We start from the raw sequence: 21,764 nt of genomic DNA on the forward strand, positions 1-21,764 counted from the left end.
ATAATGCATGGAATCTTAATCTGTAAGAAAATCTGGATGATTTTGTAAAATGTAATAAAATAAAAGATGGAATAAAACCATGGAAATCAGGATTTGTATCTTATTATAAAAGAAATGTATTTTTCTTGTAAAAAGGAGAATAATCAGTTCTCAATAAACACTTTCAGTCTTTGGATGTAGTACTCTATCCCTAGTAATATGGATATTAACAAAACATGATTTAGCTCAATTAATGTAGCTGCTATTCAGCAACATATTCCTTAAAGATGGCTGTGTGTATTCATGAGCTTCCACTAATAGAAAAGTTCTTGTCTAAAGAATCTTCTTAAGAGATTTGAACCACTTTTTCCTGTGATGCTGTGTTTGTTTCAAAAACTTTTCCCATACTTCCCCCAGCTCTAACAGTTGATAGAATGGCTGGTGAAATAGAGATTAAATGGGAGACTTAGAAGTGTCAAAATAGTCCAACATCACTTCCCAAACCGGTTCTACCATGGGCAGACTTCCTCATATCTACTCTTCTCTAAAAGATGTGCTATGATTTCCCTCATCCTTGTATGTCAAACATCTTGCAGTTTTGAAGACACACAGAATCTTTTGTGTTAAAGGCTTCAATATCATGTTTAACAACATCTTCTAGTGATGAACCCTGGATAAATGAATGCACCCTTTAGAAAGAAATTAATTAAAACCAGGTCACAATAATTGAAGATAAAACTAGATTATAGACTGAGGGCAGGGAGGAAGAGGTAGTTAAAGGAAGGAATCCCTAATATACTGGCAATAGCAAACCCATCTCCTTTGATGTATCCACGGATAGCTATAATACTGCTTTGTGGCACAAACAGCCAACCCTCCGGTGTGAAGCCACTCAAAAGTCGTTTATTTGGCGTGCAACTCACAGAAAAGTAAAAATCTGACCTAACTCAAAATACTGTGAAGTATACAAAGCAATCCTGAAACTTCTGAACCTTGCAAAAAGGGAGAATAACTTTGTATCTGTAACTATTCACTTCTAGAAACTTCAGTGTGCATGTTTTTACTGGAATTATAATCTTTTCCCCAAAACAAGATTTGTCCTCACTATTCTGGCTTTTCTTAACACAACTGAGCAGTTAAATTGAAACATAAACATTGACTTAGCAAACACTCAAAGAAAAATCAACCTGATTGCACACATTCTTACTACTTCCCCCATGTTTTCTGTGGTACAGAAAAACTCTCTCAGGATTTGTGTGCACACAACGTAATGTTATGGCAGAGAGAGATAACCAATCTAGAGGTGAAAGTAGCCACAGTACAGCCTTCTAAACACCCAGCTCCACTTGGGCCAATGCACACTAGAACTACTCCTGTACTGCTGTTCTCTGCCTGTACTCTGAGGGAACACAGTAGCCACTCAGAGCCAGGTCAGGTACCTCTGCCTCATGCCGTGCTGTGCAGGATAGATAGATGTTTCACTATTTTAGCATTTTGTTTAAAGCTCTTCTTCCTGATTGTTACTGTCACAGCCTCTTTGTAACAGAATTAATCAGGACATCATATTTCTAATCTGTAACAGAGTTCAGCAGTATGTTGTATTTCTAGTCCTTCTGCTTTGCAGGGCTGAAAGATTCAAGGAATTATTTTCAGCTCAGCTCAGTTCTCTCATTGCAATGTAAACCTATACAGCTTGGAATTCTGCATTGCAGCTCATACCACCAGTGAAATGCCACAAACACTTAAATATTTCCATGAACTTGACTCCCTGTTCTTTTTTCAAAACAAATCTGTAAGAGATGATAAAATCTTGCAAGAGAGAGAGACCTGAATCCCACCCTGGCAGGTTAATATATACCCAGCTGTAATTTTAAAACTTTTAAAATCACACTCATTTCAGATCTTTTTTTTTCTTTTTTTTTTCTATTGATATTAAAAGTAGTGTCCAGTTTACAATAGACTTTTAAAACTTTTTTGCTCTACAACTACTCTAGGGTAGAGCAAAATATTAGTAGCCTAGATTAAACAAGTGGATGGTATCTGTGTCTCCACAAACACTTGAAGTGCCTCAGGTTAATGGGAAAAATGACTCTAAAAATTATTTATATTAAACTCTATATTAAAAGGCTAGAAAAGAAAAAAAAAAAAAAAGGCATCATTCCCTTGCCTATTCTTGCAAAAACAGATCCTCTGAACTTCTAAAAGACCCTCTAAAAGACAATATTCACATGGGTAAAGTTGCTCACCCTTGAAAGTGTTCAGAGCTCCTAGGACATTTTATTTTATGAAATTTGGAGTGCTAAGGGTAAGGTTGTGTTTTCTGTTTTCCCTTGGTAATCACTTCACTCTCTTTCTGTGTCTCCAACAAAGAAGGGAGAGAAAAATACATGATATGAAACATATGAGTCTAAAGGTCACTATTCACAGTGAGGTTTGAAGAAAAGTGTAGTAGCCAACCTGTAGATGTTCTTGAAATGCCTAAATTTCAAGTTGGCAAACTCCCTATGAAAGTTACTCTCTAAATATATTGGCCAAGATTTTGAAACACTGCTGCACCTGCCTTTAAATCATGCTTATTCATGGGCTCAGGAAGGAAGTCTCATACAAAGAAAAAGCAAGCATCTATTTAGATGCTCTTCCAATCCCTACATGAAGTTCTTTTTCAGATCTTCTCCTAGTTTAACAGTGTTTATTTTGTCTGTGCCTAGTTTTTACTCTACATCTGTGGATTTTCAAGTGTGTAATCAGAGATGCAATCATACTGCAGCCTTTGCCTCCGCATGAGACTAATAGAAAACGACTGTAAGAATCTTGTTAACTCCTTATGCCTCTCTTAATCCTATCCAAAACAGGAAGTACATTTTAAATTATTTTCCTCCTTATTCCTCTAATTGTTTATGGGACTGAGCCTTGCCTTTTGTTTTGTTTTATGAATGTATTTCTACTTCTGGATCATGGTTGTGTTCTCTTTTCTGATCCTATCCTCTCTCAAACTTAGCTGTACAAGCTCCTGCTCATTTGGCAGATGCAAACAGGAGACACCTTCAGGAGATGCTGCAGTAAGGAATTCCAAAAGTCATGCTCTTCACTAGGGTTTCTGCTCTGGATATTGTTATTACTGTATACTGCCAAATGGTTTGAACAAAATCCTTTCTTAGTAATATCCTTAATTCACACACTTTATCTTTTTTCCCCAACTCCTAATGCTGTTCTCTCTCTTCAGTCCCTCATCTTCCTTCTTATAACCCTCCTAGGATAATTTAACCTGAAAGATTAATTGAAAAAAACCCCTCTGTATTGTAAAAATATCATGTCATCTGCAGCCACACCTTGGCTTGTAATAAATTGTACTACTTCCTTCTCATCCTTTCTTTTTGTTTTCTGTTTAGACTGTGAGATCATCAGCTAAAAAATCTACTATACCACCTTTGCACAACGTCTGGCACAGTGTGGCCCTGCTCTGAACTGTCCCACAAGCCCCACACTAATTGATCCTTTGGTATCTACCTGCTAAGCCCATGGGAGTCAATAGTCCTATTGATAATACATGTGGGAGAGGAAAGCACTTTAGCCTGTGCCTTTAGAATGGAGAGAGGCTATGTTCCAGGTATTCTCTTTTCTTTTCCACCAAATCCTGAGTTTGCTTACTTTGAGGCTGCTTTCTTGAAGCTACCTGAGCAGTTGCCTTTAACTTTAGCAGGTAGTGACAGATAAAACATGGAAGTACCTTATATTCCTGTTCTCTTTGATCTGTTACCCTGAGACACAACCTTACCTAGTGTGGTTTGATATCACTAACCTCTCCCCAACCTTTCAAAATTCTGCTTATTTAGAAGTCCACTGATTGTGGAGTTTCACATGCTGTGTACTTGGCATTTTCCACTAAGAAAGTACAGCCATCTGTTTTAGTTCGTCATCATACCAGTCAGCCCTTCAAAACGCCATTGACAACTTTTTTAACATTAAAATGCAAAGACCTCCAGATAGCAATAAAGAGGAAGAGTGAATAAATTAGGCAATGCTGAGAATAGGAAAGACAGCAACCCTCAGATAAGCTATAGATACTACATTTTCATTTGAATGTTAGCAGGTTGCTAAGGAGATGGGCAGGAAGAGAATTTGGAAGGGAGTACCTACCTTAAGGAGCAGGGTGAGAGAAGCAGGTTGCCAGCTTCCCATCAGCTAGACTTCAGTTCAGAACTGAGGACAACATCCAAAATACAAGATGTTGCTGTTTATCCCAGTCCTCAACTCAAAAGCATCTGGGATATGTTCCGAGAATCCTAAGTAAGAGAGACTGAAGATCTGTAACATAATCTCAATTTTACACATATAGAAATTAAGATACAGAGAACTGAAAAATTTGCTTCAAGTCACCCACCAGATCAGGAGATGTAGCAATGCCTTTCTTATCCAAATAAACCACCATGTTGAAACAAATCTAAATAGCTGCATTATTAAATTCTTGCAGGATTAGGTCCACAGACTGCAGCCATAGAAGCAGAGTTGTTCCATGGATACTCCACAGAGAGTCTCTGTTACTAGACTGTGATACTTCTGCTAGAGGTAGAAATTAATACCAAAAAGAAAGCAAACAGCAGCTACAATAAAAGCTGCTGAGCATTCCAAACTAATAATTTAAGCTCCCGTAAAGCACAATTCCTTCAAAATAAAGATGTTTAGAAACAGCAGTCTAGCAGCCCTAAACATGCTAGCACCATCACCAGAGAGCTTCATCCTCTGGGGAATTAGAAGTACTCATCTATGCTCCCTGCATTATAATCAACCAATCTCGTTACGCCTTTCTGCTTCATAATTATAGATCTTATTAACGGAGATGAATTTGATAAAAAAATAGGCATTACAAATTGCACAGTTTTCAAAAGAAGAGGGAATCATTTAGTTTTGGATGCCAGTGAGAATGTTTCTTCATTTACCCCAATCGCCAACAACTCCGTTATTGTAATATCACTAAATTAGATGATTTAATGAGAACGTCTTAGTGCAGACCATTTTTGAGAATTTCCAACGTAGAAAAACTCCAGCTAGCTAGAAATAACCAGTCAGATCTTAACCTCTTCTAGACAATGCTGACTTCAGGAGAGCTGGAAAAGTTCATACTGGTTGAGTGTCAGGCACAAGCTAATATCCAACAACTTTTGGATAAAATGGAGCCTTTTCCATAAAGTTTTCCATTCTGAAAATGGCTAGTAATAGCAGGCTGCAGCTTTCCATATTCATTATCTAGTAGTTCATCTACTTTAAACAATTGTCATTTATATTGAAAGCTAAAGCTAGTGTGTTTCATTTGTTCAGTTGAACTATGGTCGTCCAAGTGTCATATAACCTCTCAAAATTATTTCCCCGTCGTGTTTGTAGTTTGTACCTCACTGGTAGTTCTGATTTTGGCTTTTTTTGAAAGTGCCTTAAAAGAAACAGAGGGAGAATATCCACAATTTCCAAACTCTTTATTGAAAGCATAGTTTAGTCAGAAAGTTTAGATTTAGTTAATTACCACCTACCTAGCCTCAAATTCCTTTTCAACTATTCTGTTTGTGTTAAGCAGGACAAGCAGGATGTTAATTATGACAGCAGGATGCCCTGGTGGCTAGAACATGTGGCCTGTTAGGTGCCACCACTGCAACAGCACATCAAACAGCCCGTTTGTGCCCAGACAGGCCACAGCATTTGCCTACAATCTGTAGTAAGCTGGGAAGTTTATTAGTACATAAGCTCCCAGTGCATGTACAAAACCAGGATTTGATTAGTGTCCAACAGCAAGGTGGGTTGGAACAGTTTATCAGGCCTATGAGAAGCAGGCCTTGTTCTGCTGGTTTTTTGCTATCATAGTTCTCCTTGAAGACAGTGAGAGCTATGACTGTGTCTGTGACAGTATAATCTCCCTGAACTCCTCAAAGATTTCCACTTTGAGCCTGTGGGATGGAAAGGGATTATTTACATAGTGACAAACCAGTTGTTTTTAAACCTGCTAAGGAAATGAACTGGTAGAGCTGGGAACTGACTACAGCTTGTGCTTGGGTCCCACTTTTGAAAAGGAGTATCATACAAAGTCTTCATCCACAGAGAAAGGGCGATCAGGAACTGGGAAGTCTCTTAATGTCAGTTCTGAGTGACTACCTTTATTGTTACAGAGAGTCCTGGCCATGCCATGTATAATATTGAGATTATTCTGATATACAGTTATTATTTTTAGATACAGTTATGATTACTGGTATTTTAGTGTTAATGTAAGGAAAAGGTTAAGAAACTGTATTTGGTGTAAATGCAAGGCTTTGGTAGCAGGGGGAGTTGCAAGGGTGGTCTCTGTGCAAAGAGCTGAGGGGCTGCCCTGTGCTGGATGCAGCCTTTTCCAGCTGGCTCAGCAAGAGATTCACAACAGGTCAAAGCTCCATCCATCAGCAAAGTTGTTTGTGGTGCCTCAGTGAAAACATACTTAAGAAAGCACAGAAAATGCTGGAGAGGCACAGGAAGAGCGAACAAAAAGAGTGAGAAACAGCAGAGGGGACACCACCATCAGAGGAAGAGGAGGAAGAGGTGCTCCATAGTGCTGAAGCAGATATCCCCAACAGCCTGTGGAAAAGCCCATGGCGGAGAAGATGATTTTACTGACAGGAACTTCAGCCTGTGGAGAATACATGCCAGATCAGAGGAAAAGGGGGAGAAGGAAGGAATGGTAAGGAGAAAATCACTGTATACTGACTGTAACATCCCCCCTCATCCTCTCCTGCACCCTTCCAGGACAGGGCAGAGGAGTCAAGTGTAAAGGAGTGAAGTTGAGCATGGGAAAAGGGGGAGGAAAGGTGTTGTAACATTTGTCTTTCTTTGTTTCTCACTACCCAAATCTATTTTAATTGGCAATAAATTAAATTAATTTTCACCAAGTTGAGTCTGTTTTACCCTCAACGGTAACTGGTAAGCAATGCCCCTGCCTTTATCTTTACCCATAAGCTTTCTTGTGCCTGCTGTTCTTTCTATTTTCTCCCCCTGTCCTGCTGAGGAGGGGGGAGTAAGCAAGTGGCTGGGTAGGAGTTTGGTCCTTAGCTACAGTTAAACCACCACAGAAACACACAATTAAATCTCTTTAATCCCAGAAATCAGCAGGCATCTGTTACTTCAGCTCCAATCATTTCTGCATGTGTCTCTGAAAAGCTTTCATAATTCTTATTGTACCTTAAACACAAGATTGCTTTGATGAAAGCAGTCTTATTTAGGTAAGACAAAGCATAATTTTCCCACTATCACGGAGTCCTCCCTCAGTATACCACAGATAACTGCTACAGTTCATAGACGGTTAAGCAGTTTTGTTCAAGTGTTTGTGAATCCTGTTTCTTATATCAGATAACTTGAACGGTTGATAAATGAAATGAACTCAACCAAGCTCTACGCTGTATGAAAAGAAGAAAATGAAACATTCATTTCTTAAAAGAAGGCACCACAAGAAATAACCAAATTAAGGAATATTAATATTCAACTCCACTCTTCTGTTTACAAGAGCTGGCTAGAAAATTTCTTGAAACACAGGTTTCAAATGATAAATGCCAATTTGACAGAATATAATTGATGGAAGAATGCATCTATTCACTGAAATTGCTCAGCAGGAACCTTGTTCACCTGTCAGACTCTGCACGCTGATGAATTTCTGCTAGATGGCTCCCCTGCTCCAGGGAAGATGAGGACTTCTGTCTGAAGCTTGTGAGCTTCAGACTTCCAGGTCACTGAGGCAGTGAGAATTCCTTCTGCAATGTCTGGAATGTAGCACCTTGAAATCACTTAACACAGATGATGTACTGCACAAATAATAATGCCTTATGGCCACAAAGGCACTCTAGATGCAAGCTGACCTTAGATAAAAATGTGTACAGCTTTGACATTTCAGGCCTAAATGGGTTCCTTAATAAGAAGAGTTTTATTAAGAAAATGGGAGAACCTGCCTTGTGCCTGTATATCAGGGGATCTCACCATACACCACCTATGTTTTCCACCTCATGCAACTTCAAAAATCCTTGGAGACATATCATTGTTATTTTATAATTGGAGCATTTTGCTTTGCTGCATCAGGATTCATCTTTCACTTGCTCTGGAAAAGACAGTATAATAGCATTTTAAAACCATATTCCATTAAGTTACACTGATGTAACCTCACTAACTTCAATTGGTATCAAAACTTCACAAATGATTCTCCCTCTAATGACACTACAAAATTAAAAGTAATTCTGTTGCCCTGAGTAGTTTTAGTTAGAACTAATAGTTCTGATAATTTTACTAACTTTGATGGACTTTCAGATTCTTTTTTTCTGAGATGTGAGTATAATATGACAGTAACTTTGAACCTGATTTCCCAAGGAAGTGAGACTTACACAACTGTACTGTGAGGCCTCCCCTTCCTAAACCTGTGGGTCCATTGAGCATTTCAGACTTCAGAGAGCTACACAGTTCTCAAAGACAGTAAATTCCTATACATCTTGTGAAAACCGATTGCTAGAGATGGATCAAAATTAGTGCTACCACTAAGGAAAAGCCAGTTGCAGCTCAGCCAGTTGGCCAATCACCATGGTTATAATGAACAGGCAATCAGCACATGATTATTTCAGCAACAGCATATGTTGCCACATTCTCAGCCAAACTGGCAAAAGACATGGGAAGGAGATGGAAGAAGTACTTGAGCACTGAGGGTGGGAAGGACTGAGGAATGTGGGAGAAAAAAATAATTTGAAAAACTTAGTTCCACTGTTCACAGAACAACTTACTTTGGTATCTTAAAACTGTAGATTTTGCCTTGGATAAAGGAACGTATGAATCTCTTACGCCGAAGACGTATATGTACTTTAACACAAGCAATTCCTGCCTTTTAGTGTATATTTCTTTAAGTGATGATTTATTTATAATAAGATGCATTTTACTGGAGAGAAAAGAGCCTATGTTTCATTTGTGAATGAAATGAAAAGCAAGTTGTTCTGCTTTATAGTCCCAAGGAAATGTAAAGTGAGAGCTGTTGAAAAGGATTTTCAAACAGGAGAATGAACAGAAGTAGGTGTTGCATTCTTATTCTGGTAATGACAAAATGGACTAATGACATCATCAATATGTGTATGTAAACTGAATTCATATGAACTCAACAGAATCACTAATTTTAGTAAATAAAGCTGGATTGTTTTTCCTCTCCCAAAGTCTGTTCTTCAGCCTATCTGACAATTTGAAGACACTGAATGGTCTATTTAAAAATCAAATAACTTTTGTGAAAAATAAAATTAAGTGGCTGGTATAAATCAGATAGCTAAGATTTTCCTCTGCTATTGCAAAAATGAAAGTATTACAGTCATGACTTTAATTTATACATGCACACACATGTATACCTACATATATAAAATATGATGTATATTACATTATTTTTTTATTAGTCATATTTAGGCTCTTCATAGAAAAAAAGGCATGGAATCTCATGCTGAAATAAATCTTTGGACTAACATGAATATTTAAGGCTAAGAACCTTGACAAGACCTGATTTCTACTTATACAATAATTCCATCAGTAATTGCTGAATATTTAAAATCTTGTATGTTTGTATGTACTTGAGTCTTCATTTACTGATATTCAGAAAGCATTTTCAGAACCCTTAGTATCAAATGAGCTAATTTGAAATTACTGCATTACTCCCAGAGATTGATAATTTAGCGGAAGCAAAAAAACATAGCACTGCCTGATTAGAGCAATACAGTAAAGGTATTACAGTAAGAATGCTATTACAGTAAGAATCAAAGAATCACCATCTTAGTTCAGTCTTCCACATAAAATCTGGGGCAACCTCTGCTTTCAAAGATCTGCATCTTCAGTGTACAGGCCACTTCCAAAAGTTGTACATATGAGTAAAAAGGAAGTAAAATGAAGTCGTAAATGGTCATAAGCTGAAAATTTAATATGGTATTCCAAGCAAACAAGGTTATACGGACATCACCGAATCACAGAAAGGTTGAAGTTGGCAGGGACCTCTGGAGGTCATCTGGTCCAACTCCCCTGCTCAAGCAGGGCCACCTAGAGCCAGTTGCCCAGGACCATGTCCATGCAGCTTTTGAGTATCTCCAAGGAGGGAGACTCCACAACTTCCCTGCCAACCTGTGCCAGTGCTTGTTCACCCCCCCGGGGTGAAAAAGTGTGTCCTGATGTTTGGAGGGAACCTCTTGTGTTCCAGTTTGTGTCCACTGCCTCTGGTCCTGTCCTCGGGCACCACCGAAAACAGCCTGGCTCTGTTTTCTTTACACCCTCCCTTCACGTATTTATACACATTGATAAGATCTCCCATGAACCTTCTCTTCTCTAGGTAAAACAGCCCCAGCTCTCTCAGCCTTTCCTCAAAGGAGAGATCCTCCAGTGCCTTAAGCATCTTTGTGGCCCTTCACTGGACTTTCTTCAATATGTCCATATCTCCCTTGTACTGGAGAGCCCAGAACTGGACCCAGCACTCCAGGTTTGGCCTCACCAGTGAGCAGAGGGGAAGGATCACCTCCCTTGACTTGCTGGCAACACTCCTCCTAGTGCAGCCCAGGATACCATCAGGATTCTTTGCCACAAGGGCACACTGCTGCAGTTCCATAAATGCAGGCACCCACATACGAGCATTTGACCTCTCTGTCTCAGTGTTTTTCATATGAACAATATTTGTCTATGCAATGCACCTTGATACCCAGCAATGACAGCTACTTTCCAAATGAAAAGTATACCTTAAAAAAAACAATAGAGAACAGAGAGAGAGAGAGACAGAACAGACAATGCTTTAAATCAAAACTCGCCTATGCAATTCTCAGGCCCACCCTGAAGCTATGTAATTTGAAATATGGCGTACTTTCCACGAGGATGAGGTACTCTTGCTGTAGCTAGTAAAGCAACTCTGGGTTGTCACAACAACTGTACATAGACAGATAAAATAAATCAAACTGACAAAATGCACTAATAAGAAAGTTCTGCAACAGTACAAGGACCATTATGACTATTTCATTTAATTCAAACTGAATTATGCTCAATAAATAAAACATAGCATGATGATAAAAAAAAAAAAAAGCTGTCTCCAAGCTACTTACAGCATAAGTGGATTAGATTCTATGCATAATAGGCTAGTAAACATCAGACCCATAGAAACTGAGGAAAGAGAATTCCATTTCAAACACTGAAACAGTATGAAGTTGACAATTGCACAGAATTATTAGCCAAATGCTAGGCAGTCAGCCAGAAGGCTTCAACAAAAATTGCCTTAAGCAAGAGCAGCAAAGAAGGGGAGGAGTTAATGGTAAAAAAAAAAAAAAAAAAAAAAAAAGGCAATTAAATTCACTCATGGGATGATATTTGTCACCAGAAAGGCCAGAATGACAGATGATTAAGATGTTGTTAATGGAAAAAAATCCAAAAACGAAAAGCTGACTTAAGATAAGAGGAAGTCAGTGAAATTAGCTGTTTAGTGATAAATACAAATCTAGAAAACTCCTCCATTAACAGCAAAGGGACAGCCATTTTATTCTGTTAGTCTGTTGTAATTCCCTTTAGAGTTCACTTGGATAATGAGCGATTAATGTCTGTGTGTATAAAACTAAAACTGTGTCCTAATTGGGTTTGGCTGAGCTAATTGCCTCTGATCAATAAAACTGACACATAGTATGCTTGTCCTTCAAGAATCTCACTCTGGGCCTCATTCCACTTCCCTCAAACCATGCTTCTGACATCCAGGGGAGCAGAAATTGGTCACGTTAATAGAAAATTGAAAGTAATACATAAGAACTTAAATAGAGCAGTAAGCACTGGGGAAATGTGTATTTTATTCGACTAAAACCCCCTTGTGCTTCATGACACATCCCATCCACTTGCAGCAGTTTCCTAGCATTTTTGCAGTCCCTTCTCTGCAAACAGCATTTCTGTTGCTTCACTTAAACCAGCACGGAGACACCAGTAGAGCCTCCTAGTGCTGACACAGTATACAGCAATAGAAGGGGAGTCCCTCCCGGAACACCTCCAAAAGACGTAGGCTTTGCTAAAGTTCTCCCCCCCGCCCCCGTAAGTGTAGCTACAGTCGCACCAGCATTTTCTGGCACTGCAATGACAAGCAAAAACCACGACTTTTTCCTCAAACAAACCAATTATGCTTTATAGCCTAGGGGAACATCTAATCATATGATACGATGCCTACTCTAGTAAAATTATACACAAGAACAACAAAAAATAGCAGATGCAGACACAACATAGCTACTTAATACTACTCCAAATATGATTGTACAGCATTCATTCATACTTAATACATCTTTTTAATTTCCTTGACAACAGGGTCAAGATTAGTTATACAAGCTATGCAGTCTACACAAGTATGTCTTCTAATTCACAGGCTAAACCTGCCTGAAACAGGCAGCTGCTGTCTATAAGATCATGGGATCCTCCTCCCAAAGACAGAGCAGCATGTCTTCTTCTGACATCTATTGTTACGAAGTGCATCCCCTCAGATCATTTCAACAGTAGTGACAATGTAAGAGACATCGGAAACAGCGTAACCTAGTATTCTGCTAGGAGGCAGGGACATGAGGCTCTTGTCTCTGCTTTTTTTCTGAACATCGTCTGCATTGTCCATAAAAATACAGGCGAACCAGTGTAATGCAGATCTCCCCACCCTGCTTAACCAGGAGAAAGGAGCTTATGAAAGCAACACTGTGACTACGTCAAATACCAGGTCGCCACTACATACTGAGCCTGATGCCATTCAAACCAGTAGCAGTTTTTAAGGTGTCCTTCTGAGACGAAATAAGCCGTGATTTGTACTTAATACATTATCAGTAATATTTTGCTCATTTAAGATGCATGCACTTCGAGAGAAATGAATACTAGCATATTTCTGTTTTTCCATACACAGCTGTGCCCTCTAGTGGAACTGGCTAATCCACTACATATTTTGTCCTTTTCTCAAAACCAGCACACTCAATCTGAACTACATTGAGTAGCTGGAGTTATGATCCTCGCTTTCTTTTAGGAAGCTGTTGTATTAACTTCGAAGAATTTAATTGTAGAGAAGTTTCAAGATACTGAGAGAATACAAATTATAACATTTTAGATAAAGTCCTCATTTTTGAAGTATCTTTCCTATGATAGAAGAAAATCCTGGTTTGTGATCTTTTAGATAATGTCAGAGATGAGGTCAACTCAACTAATTTGGTAAGAGACAATGAACGGAAGTAGTCTGGAGCCATTGCTGATCTATTCCAATGATACTTTCTTAGCAAAAGCACATAAAAAAGACAGAAAACCTCAGTAAGAATAGAAAACATAGTTTCAGTCCCAACTTTCATTTGCAAGCTCACTGGTGGAGAAACAGCCAGAGCACATGATCTTATTATGCACTACCACACCTGACAGGCTTCAAGCAGCGGCAGGTTTAACATTTTGTCTTTGGTTGCCTCACTGAGAACAGCAGCACTGAGGAAGGGATGGTCTTGGCTGACTATATGAAAAAAAGCAAAAAGATAAAAGATGAGGAATAAAGCGAAGGCAGAAAAGAGGATGTGGGGAAAGGAAAGATAGCAGGAGCCCATGTCTCGCATTCTAAGTTTTCAAGCTCTGCCACCTTCAGTGGTGACAGCAAAATTATTATTCCCATCTCCATGACTGACCGCATCCATGATGGAAGATTAAGAAAATACAAAGTCTGAATCTGGGTAGGTTTCAGGAAAGGAGAGGAACAGCAGCCATGTTGAGATGGTCACTCCTTTCAGGATGTGTTTTCCCACTACATCCAGTCAGGTGTAACTACAGGCTGCCCCTGAAAATGTCTGTCCTCAGGTATGTGCTCCTGTCCCTTCCCCAATATCAGATTCAGCAATTAAGATCCTGCAGAAGGGATCTGTTCAGCTTCCTAACTCTGCTAAGCCACCAATTCCCTCCACCCCCAATTTTTCCCTACAGATAAGAAAGGTAGCAATTAATCATGTGTTCAATCACCAGATATGATGTAAGGAGACTGGGAGATGAGGTCCACAGAATTTCACCATTACTTATCTCTATCACTATGATGTGCCCCCCTCCAAAGTCTCATAGAAACAGTGAAACTGAAGTAACATAATGCTTTGATTTTTTTGTACTCCAGTTAAGTCTCATTTACAACACACCTATCTGGGCTCATCAATTCCAACTCCATTCTATTTTTTTAATCACTATCTTAGTGTAGGGTACTATACATACAAACTTTTAGTTTGGACTAAGCCAATCTTCAAATTTTCTCTGGAAAAATATTAAATATAGAATTATAAATATCTTTCTTTCATGCTATCAGAAAGGTGGTTCATCAAAAAGTTAACATCTAAAACAGGTCTTTGAACCTATATTAACCTGGAGATTAAGTGCCATACCTGTTCTTGTGTGAAGTGAATTAAGAATATTTTTACTTGTGGGACAGAAATTATTCTTCCTGTTCTCACTAGGATTGGCAATGATCGTTGTCCATATCTTCTTGTGCTAGTTTCCTGAAAAAGTAAACAAAAAAACCCCAAACCATCTTGCTTTATTGAGATAAAAAGATATTCTCTATTCATATAACAGAAAAGCTTTGTGTTGGCTGCAGAGACTTTATTACATTGCTAAAGCCCAAAGAGTTAGTACAGGTAAGATCAGAAATTAACTCTTATTAGGAAGCTATAAAAGTTTATTTGGAAAAGGGAGCTTTTAGAAGCTGCTAGAAATGGTAATGAGGCCTCAAGATTTGTGAGACTATGACAAGACAGTTCTTATGATGTAATGCTCAAATTTAGTTTCCACTTATATCATATGACCCTGTTGAAGCTTTGGGCACATGAAACCCTTCGATAGATACCAACCTTTCTTTTCAGCATGCAGTGGAATTCCTGCAAGAAATGCTGAATCAGACCTTAAAACACACTTTCATTGTAGCCTTTATCAATTAAAACGGTAGTAGTAGCGTTTTAGAATTAAAGTTCATCTCAGATATTTCTAACATTTAAGCTTTATATCAGTACAGAACTAGCTAGAAAAATAAACTATGTATACAGTTCAAGAGCTATAATGTCCACTAGTCAACTTTTAATCATATTCTACAGATTTTTTAAAATAAAAAATTAAGAAATTTGCACCCAAAACCTAAAAATAAAGAGAGATTGTTAAACCATGCTTATGGTTTAACCACAAGCCATCCCTCCGTATTTTTAATTCTCCCCACCTATCCCACTGCATGCGTGACAATGATGTCAGAAGGTTAAAGCTGAGGGCACTTAATGGCCCTCACTAACCTCACCTGTGGCTTCCATCCACACCCTCTAACCATGGGCCCGGGAACCCCTCCTGAGCGTAGACCTGGGCGTTCAGTCTCTGCCTGAGACTTTGTTGTAGGGGTGCTGGTCTCCAGCACTGCCCTGCCTGACACCTTAAACCATTTACAATTGCATGCGTGAGTTTTTGATGTGGGAAGTGGAACTTGGATTCAAATTCATGACACGTATTTCTAAAAAAGAAGCAGAGGAGCTGGTACTTGGTTCTGACGCAAAAGTCTGAGCTTTGCTGCCTGCTTTAACTGAATGGATGTTGTGTGTTATTTTGTACCACTTGCATTATTTTGAACAAAATTGAAAACTGGACCAAGAATGAGAGTAAAAACGTTTAATGAGAGCAGAATTCAGTTCCACTTCAAACATTCAAAATTATATGAAGGCAAAAACAGTTTCTACCAGCAAGACTGTGGAGAAGAGGACAAAATTACTTCCACAAACCTGAGAAATTTTGAAGGGCCAAGAGTTCTGTTTACTACTTCAAGTCAGTTTGGAAATGTCATATTGGAGGCTATCAAGTTAACTGCACTCAAAAGCAGAGATCAAGACATAGACCAGATAGACACCTAAACGAACTAAATTTCATGTCAGATCAGCAGAATGGGGAAGTATTTAAACCCATCTTTCACTGCAGAGCTTAATGGGGATAAGCCTAGTCTCTTTGCAGTATCACTCCCTCACAGCAGTCTTAAAGTAAAGTCAATCTAAATCAGGGTCACTAAAGCCTAGGAAAAGGTGGAATAATGCAAAGGCAGGACTAGGGGTGACTTTGGGCTGCTTAACCTGTTACAGAAGTGTAGTCTAACTTATGCCTCTAAGGGCTGCTGGTCTAGAAAAGTAAAGAAATCTTCATTTTGTTGCAGAGACCAGTATAGCCACTTACAGAACACTTGCATAAGATTTTACCTGTGCTAGTATCGGAGAAGCAGAAGAATAAACTAGGAGCTCCTGGCTCAAATTCAGTCATAATTAATATCAAATAACCAGCTGTGAACTACTTTATTACCAAAAGAGCAGAATAAGTCATTGATATTAAAAAGTTACTTAGCATTAATTTTATCTCTGGAAAACTTGATCCAAAGCCCCTGATAATTTTAGGTGGCACTGTGTTGAATTAACACCTGAAGGATCTGTTCCTGTCTCAAAAGCTTGCCTTGCTGTCTGAAAAAGTAATAATCCATGTTGGGCCAAGCAGATGAACACTTGTCATGCCACATAAACACTGTTTGTTAAATTAATTGCTATTGTACATTAATATTAATTAATTAGTAAAAATATGTAACTTGTGTAGGGCTCTGAATGAAGCCATGTACTTCAGCTTCAGTGATGGAAATGCTATAGCGCTGCACTTTCTGGACAAACTGGGGAATGTCCAGATCAGACCAACAAGAATAAGAAGTTTGGAAAGTGACGACAAGGAGAAAAAAAATGAATGAGGCTTACTCATTCTAGAAACAAAAAATAAGATCAAGCTAAACATGTGACCTGATAACTTAAGGAGTTTGCAGAATCTCCTTCATTTTAAGTTCCTAAGAACCAGTTAAACAAAACTCTACACAGTGCATTTATAATTCACCACGGCCCTTGACCATAGCATGTGCTTTTAGAAGTCTCTTCCACTCCTGTATTTCTAGGATTACTGTGACTGTTAACACTATCTCAACACATTTCTTTTCCCAGATTCTACACAGAGATGGCAATGAAATTGTACAAGACAGCAGTCTTCGAATAGTTTTTTTAACTGCAAAAGCAGCAATGGAGTCTAAAAGTGTATACCCACTGTGAATTATTAGAGCCACTGCTGACAAAAACATTCACAAGAAAATTAAAAATATGTAACACAGAAGAAATTCATGTATCTTTTCAAAGGAAAGGTGAAAATTCAAGGTTAAGACTGCTGCCTTGTTTTCTGAAAACTTTAATTCCCATAATATATATATTACCTAAGGCCAGATTGCACAGCTTTTGTCAGCATTTGTAATGCATGTCTCTGAATACATCAGAAAAAACTTGTTGATTCATGTCCTTCCCCTCTTAGTCTGGAGAGCTAACCATCCAGTGGAAAGTTGCTACTTTCAGATATCGTTGTTGGGCCAAGCAAGAGAAAAATACTGTCTAAATGTCACATGCTCTTTTACAGAACTTCATATGCAGTCTGCCATGGAAACCGTCTTTCTGACCTCAAGATGAGGCGAGCTACATCAATTTCAATGCTTGAAATGATCAACCCAATCATTTTTCTTTTAGCAGGCATTTAGCTTTTAACACGTATTAAGGCCACAGAGCAATACTGGTTTTCAATAAGCCACATCAGAAACAACCTATAGGTCCCATATTATTCTAAAAGCACACAAGCAGAGAGTGAATGGGATTATGGTGCCAATTTTCCAGTTGACTGGATGTACCTCAGACCACTCTTGAGTATACTTCTGCAGTATCAGATGACACACCCAACAGTCCCCCTCTGCGTACATTCTCCTTGTAACAATTTCAGTGCTCTCTGCTTTTTGGGAACTTTTAACCAAAATTAATTGGACAACAATAAAATGCTTTGACTTTAAATCTCAGTGCTTTATGTAAACAGTGAAGTCTCAATTAAATGGAAATTTAAGATTTCCCAGATTCATCTAAATCCTGGGTCCATGTTCCTCAAATATTAAGTGAAAACACAGGGTGGGAGACTGTCTTCCTATTACTGTGACTGTAAATACAGTCATCCAGAAAGACCAGACAGTTGTTCTGAAAAGGTCTGATTCCACTTAAACTCTCTCAAGATTAGTTACATGACTCATAACAGTTATTATCTGAACAGATAGTACCTAGAAGCTTAATTAAAACTTTTCACTTACATTATTTACTATTTGTAGTAACAGCCTCCCCCCCCCCCGCGCCTTTTTTTGTCATTCTTTTTAAGACTCACTAATATCTATACAAGCCTGGCAGTCTCCAAAGAAACCAGCAGTGGGCCACACAGACAAACTTACAGTTCGACTACCTGCTTTGCAAGGACTTTTAAGCATTAACATCTATCCCTTACTCCAAGAACCCAGCAATCCTAGGGAGACCCGGTGGTTTTGCTTTCCATACTTCTAAGATTTTGTTGCAAAACCCGATTCCCCGAGTTCACTCCTACGCTACTATCGCTGATGTCAAAATCATTAAGGTCAGGGTCCCAACCTGCCAAGGAGCTCACTGCGGTCTGTTAAAAAGCCTCTAGCTGCAACTTCAGGGATCCACGCGCTTCCCAAAATCTATCCTTGAAACGGCCCGGGCTTTAGACGCAGCTCTGCCCGGCATTACTCGCACACCGGGAAGACAAAACAAAGAACCTAGCTCCCCCTCAGGAGCCCCAACTTTCTGAGGTAACTCGCGCCCTTACGCGCCGCTCCCCGCCCCCGCGAGGCCCCCGCCGGAAAACAGAGGGCGGGCCTTCCGCTGGGCGCGAGGGCGGCGATTAACCATCGCAGGCTGGCCGCCGCGCCCGGCACCGCCCGCGGGCTGAGGGGGAGGCGGGGAGCTAAGCCCCGCCCCCCCGTCCCGCCCCTCCCTCCCCTCCGTCCCGGCGCTGGCCTCCGCAGCCGGAGAAAGCCGGGACGATGCTGGAGACGCTGCGGGAGCGGCTGCTGAGCGTCCAGCAGGACCTCACCGCCGGGTGGGTAGCGCTCCGGGCCTGGCCCGGCACCGCGGGGCTAGCGGGCGGGGGGGGGGAACGGGAGAGGGACCCGCAGCCGGGCGGGGAGGGGGAAGCAGGTGACCGGAGGCTGGGACGGGGGGGGGAGGGCGGGGACTGGCCCGGCGGGCGGGAGGGAGGAAGAGGAGGAGATGGCGGAGGCGGGACGCCCGGGGGGGGTTTGTCCTTCCCTCACAGCGGCCGCTCGGCGGTGGCTGTGCTCTCCCCGGTGTCGCGGCGGGCTGGCAACGCGGCTCCTGGGTCTAATCTCCCCCCCCCCCCCCTCCCCACACACACACACACACACAGAGAGTGCTTCCCGCCTCGGTTGAGGGGCTCATGGCGGGCTGGCGAGCCCCGGCAGCTGCGTGGTAGCCTGCAGCTGCAGCCGGGAGCTGAGGGGAGGAGGTGCGGTCGGGGGAAAGGAGGGCTGCTGTTCTGAGAGAATGAGGAAGATGTGAATGGGGTCAATTAGCGCGCTTGAATTTTTTATGAAGTAACTGACCTTCAGGGTTTTATGGATTAGCGTAATTGCTTAAAGAGCATTGCTGTACTCCGTTCGGCATATGAAAAGCGTTTCTTTCCTTGGAAGCTAAGTTACTGGCACTTGGGGAAAAGAAGCGCAGGATAAGCGGAAGGAGCAACCCCTTGCTTACATTAAAAAGTAGAAGGATATTCTTCCTACGTTGCCTCACAAGGTTTTTTTAGGTAGGCTCTGTATCACTGCTATTTTTAGTACAAGCAGGTGGTCCAAATGAGTGTTGCTGGAAGTCGGTGGATAGCTGGAGAGCAAGGTCATGCCTGTGCTGCAAAACAGTTGGTTCATAATGAGCCACAGGAGAGTATCGTGTTGTAATCAATTACTTTTTAAAACTACGTGGTCTTTGGCTATGTTGAGGCTGCCTTATAATACCCCTATGGTGAATATTTATATATAGTGATAGATGTCTGTGTATTCCAGAAACTTAAAATAAATAGTTAATAATGACTTACTTGCACTGGTGTATGATGGTCCAGAGGAATTGATAGAATAAGCTACCAATCAACCAGATAAATTGCTTATATGTTATCTGTCTCATCTTAACAAATGGTAATTGAGTATTAAAATGTCTTAAGAATACAGACAAAGGCATTGCTTTATTGCTGTCTGTCTTTCTGTTTTGCTGTTATTAGAACTTCTCACGGGGTTTGAAGCCTCAGCATAGTGTAAGGTTCTTTTGAAAAAGGTGTTTTTCACATGATGAAAGAGGACAACAGAAAGGTCAACCTGCTGGATCCGATGGTCATTTAACTCTGTATCTCCATATATTGCTGCAGTGGAGTCAATATGTTTTCATGTAGTCTCTAATTTGCCTTCTTCCTTTTATCACAATGTTTTTTTCTGTTTTGAGCACAGTCTCTGATTTCATCATTTCCATCTTTGTGTTTTAGCAGGTCCATTAACATGCCCTTCTTGGACTGTCCTGTATTTTAAGTGTTGTTTTCATCTGTAGTGTAATTGTTGCCATTGGGCACCTGTGTCTCAGAGCCATAGTAGCAGAGGCTGTGGAGAGCATCAGTTTTTCTCCTGTGGTGTCCCCATGGATTCAGGCTGGAAGGCGACTTGTCCTGTTTTGCCCCCTTTCCCTTCCTAGACAATGCAACCTCAATGCCATAGGTAGTGTTCTGGATTACTCTGTTCCCTACCCCACCAAAGTCATAATAGAAGTCATTTTATGTTGTTAAGACTTTAGCTCAAAGAAGGTCTTTCTGGTGTGAAGAATGCTGGGCCAGTTGTGGCCAACTTGTTAACTACACATGAATGCTTGCAAAGTGGAACAGTTGGATTTCTTGAAACATTGAGGGAGAAGCTTTTCCAGGGCTTCTAAGGAAAGAATATCACTTGCAAAGGAATAAGGGAATGTTTATGTACAGCTGAAAAAGATTAAATCTGGGGTTGTGTGGTCTAAAGAAAGAGCAGTTTAGGGTTATTAGCTATTTCTGTGTACAAAGAAATGAGCTCCCCTTTCCCCTGCTCAGCTGTGCCTGCTGTCTACTGGTGTGTATCCTGTGAGTGAGGTATCTACATTTTGACCCATTTACCTGCAAGCAATCTTTTCCAGGAGGAGGAGAAAAAAAAACAAAACAAACCCCAACAGAACAGTGAGCTGTGTTTATCTGTGCTCAGGCAGTAGTTTGTGTGCTTCCGCCAGCTTGAGCGATGTGTTTCACACTACCTATAGTTTGTACAGAGAACACTGCTGAAAGGAAGTTGATATTGTGTGGTCTAGTGATAAATACTTTAACCTTTACTTCTGACTGCCTGGCAGATACTCTAGTAAGAGAACCAGTAGTGACCCAGCATTTCCTTCTATCGCTGTATACAGAGGAGTGCTGCTGTTACAGGCTGGGGTGCATACTGGGGAACATGACAGAGAAGAAGAGCAAATTGCAGAGCTTTCTGCAGCAGTGGTGGTCTTCCTCAGTGTGCTGTGGTTGTTGCTACTTGGCTTGACTGTTATTAACAGCTCTCTAAACAGGGAGTGGAGACCTGCCTTGGCAAGTCTTTTCTCAAATTGTCAACCACCTATTTTGCTATAGAGCTTTGAGTGTCTTTGAGTTGCTGGAAATCGGTGGTGGTCGAGAGTGACTGGGCTCACCCTAGAAGCAGCCTGAATATTTGTATATTAGGGTGTTTCTTAGTCACTGGGTCGCTCAGGATTATGTATGTCTGTGTCACGTCTGGAGGATATCTTTGGAGCTCACAGCTCATTTCCATCTTGCTTGTGTCTGTGTGTCCTTTATTTCTGCCTAAC

General features: G+C 40.4%; 1 protein-coding gene and 1 long non-coding RNA gene across 3 annotated transcripts in view; one reads left to right on the top strand and one right to left on the bottom strand.

The window, feature by feature from the left end:
- LOC115352976 overlaps positions 1-18,674 on the bottom strand; it is an 87,212-nt gene extending 68,538 nt beyond the window's left edge. The window contains exon 1 of the long non-coding RNA XR_003927357.1: positions 18,477-18,674. This is a non-coding gene — a long non-coding RNA (uncharacterized LOC115352976). The remainder of the gene's footprint in view (positions 1-18,476) is intronic.
- Positions 18,675-18,816: 142 nt separating this feature from the next.
- Positions 18,817-21,764, top strand: part of DTNBP1 (dystrobrevin binding protein 1) — a 71,373-nt gene continuing 68,425 nt past the window's right edge. For both annotated transcript variants that reach the window (XM_030041834.2, XM_030041835.2), the window contains exon 1: positions 18,817-18,951. In XM_030041834.2, coding sequence (XP_029897694.1) covers positions 18,896-18,951 — 56 coding nt within the window. In that variant the 5' untranslated portion in view covers positions 18,817-18,895. The remainder of the gene's footprint in view (positions 18,952-21,764) is intronic.

This window comes from Aquila chrysaetos, chromosome 18 (genome assembly GCF_900496995.4).
Source record: "Aquila chrysaetos chrysaetos chromosome 18, bAquChr1.4, whole genome shotgun sequence".
Classification (NCBI taxonomy): domain Eukaryota; kingdom Metazoa; phylum Chordata; class Aves; order Accipitriformes; family Accipitridae; genus Aquila; species Aquila chrysaetos.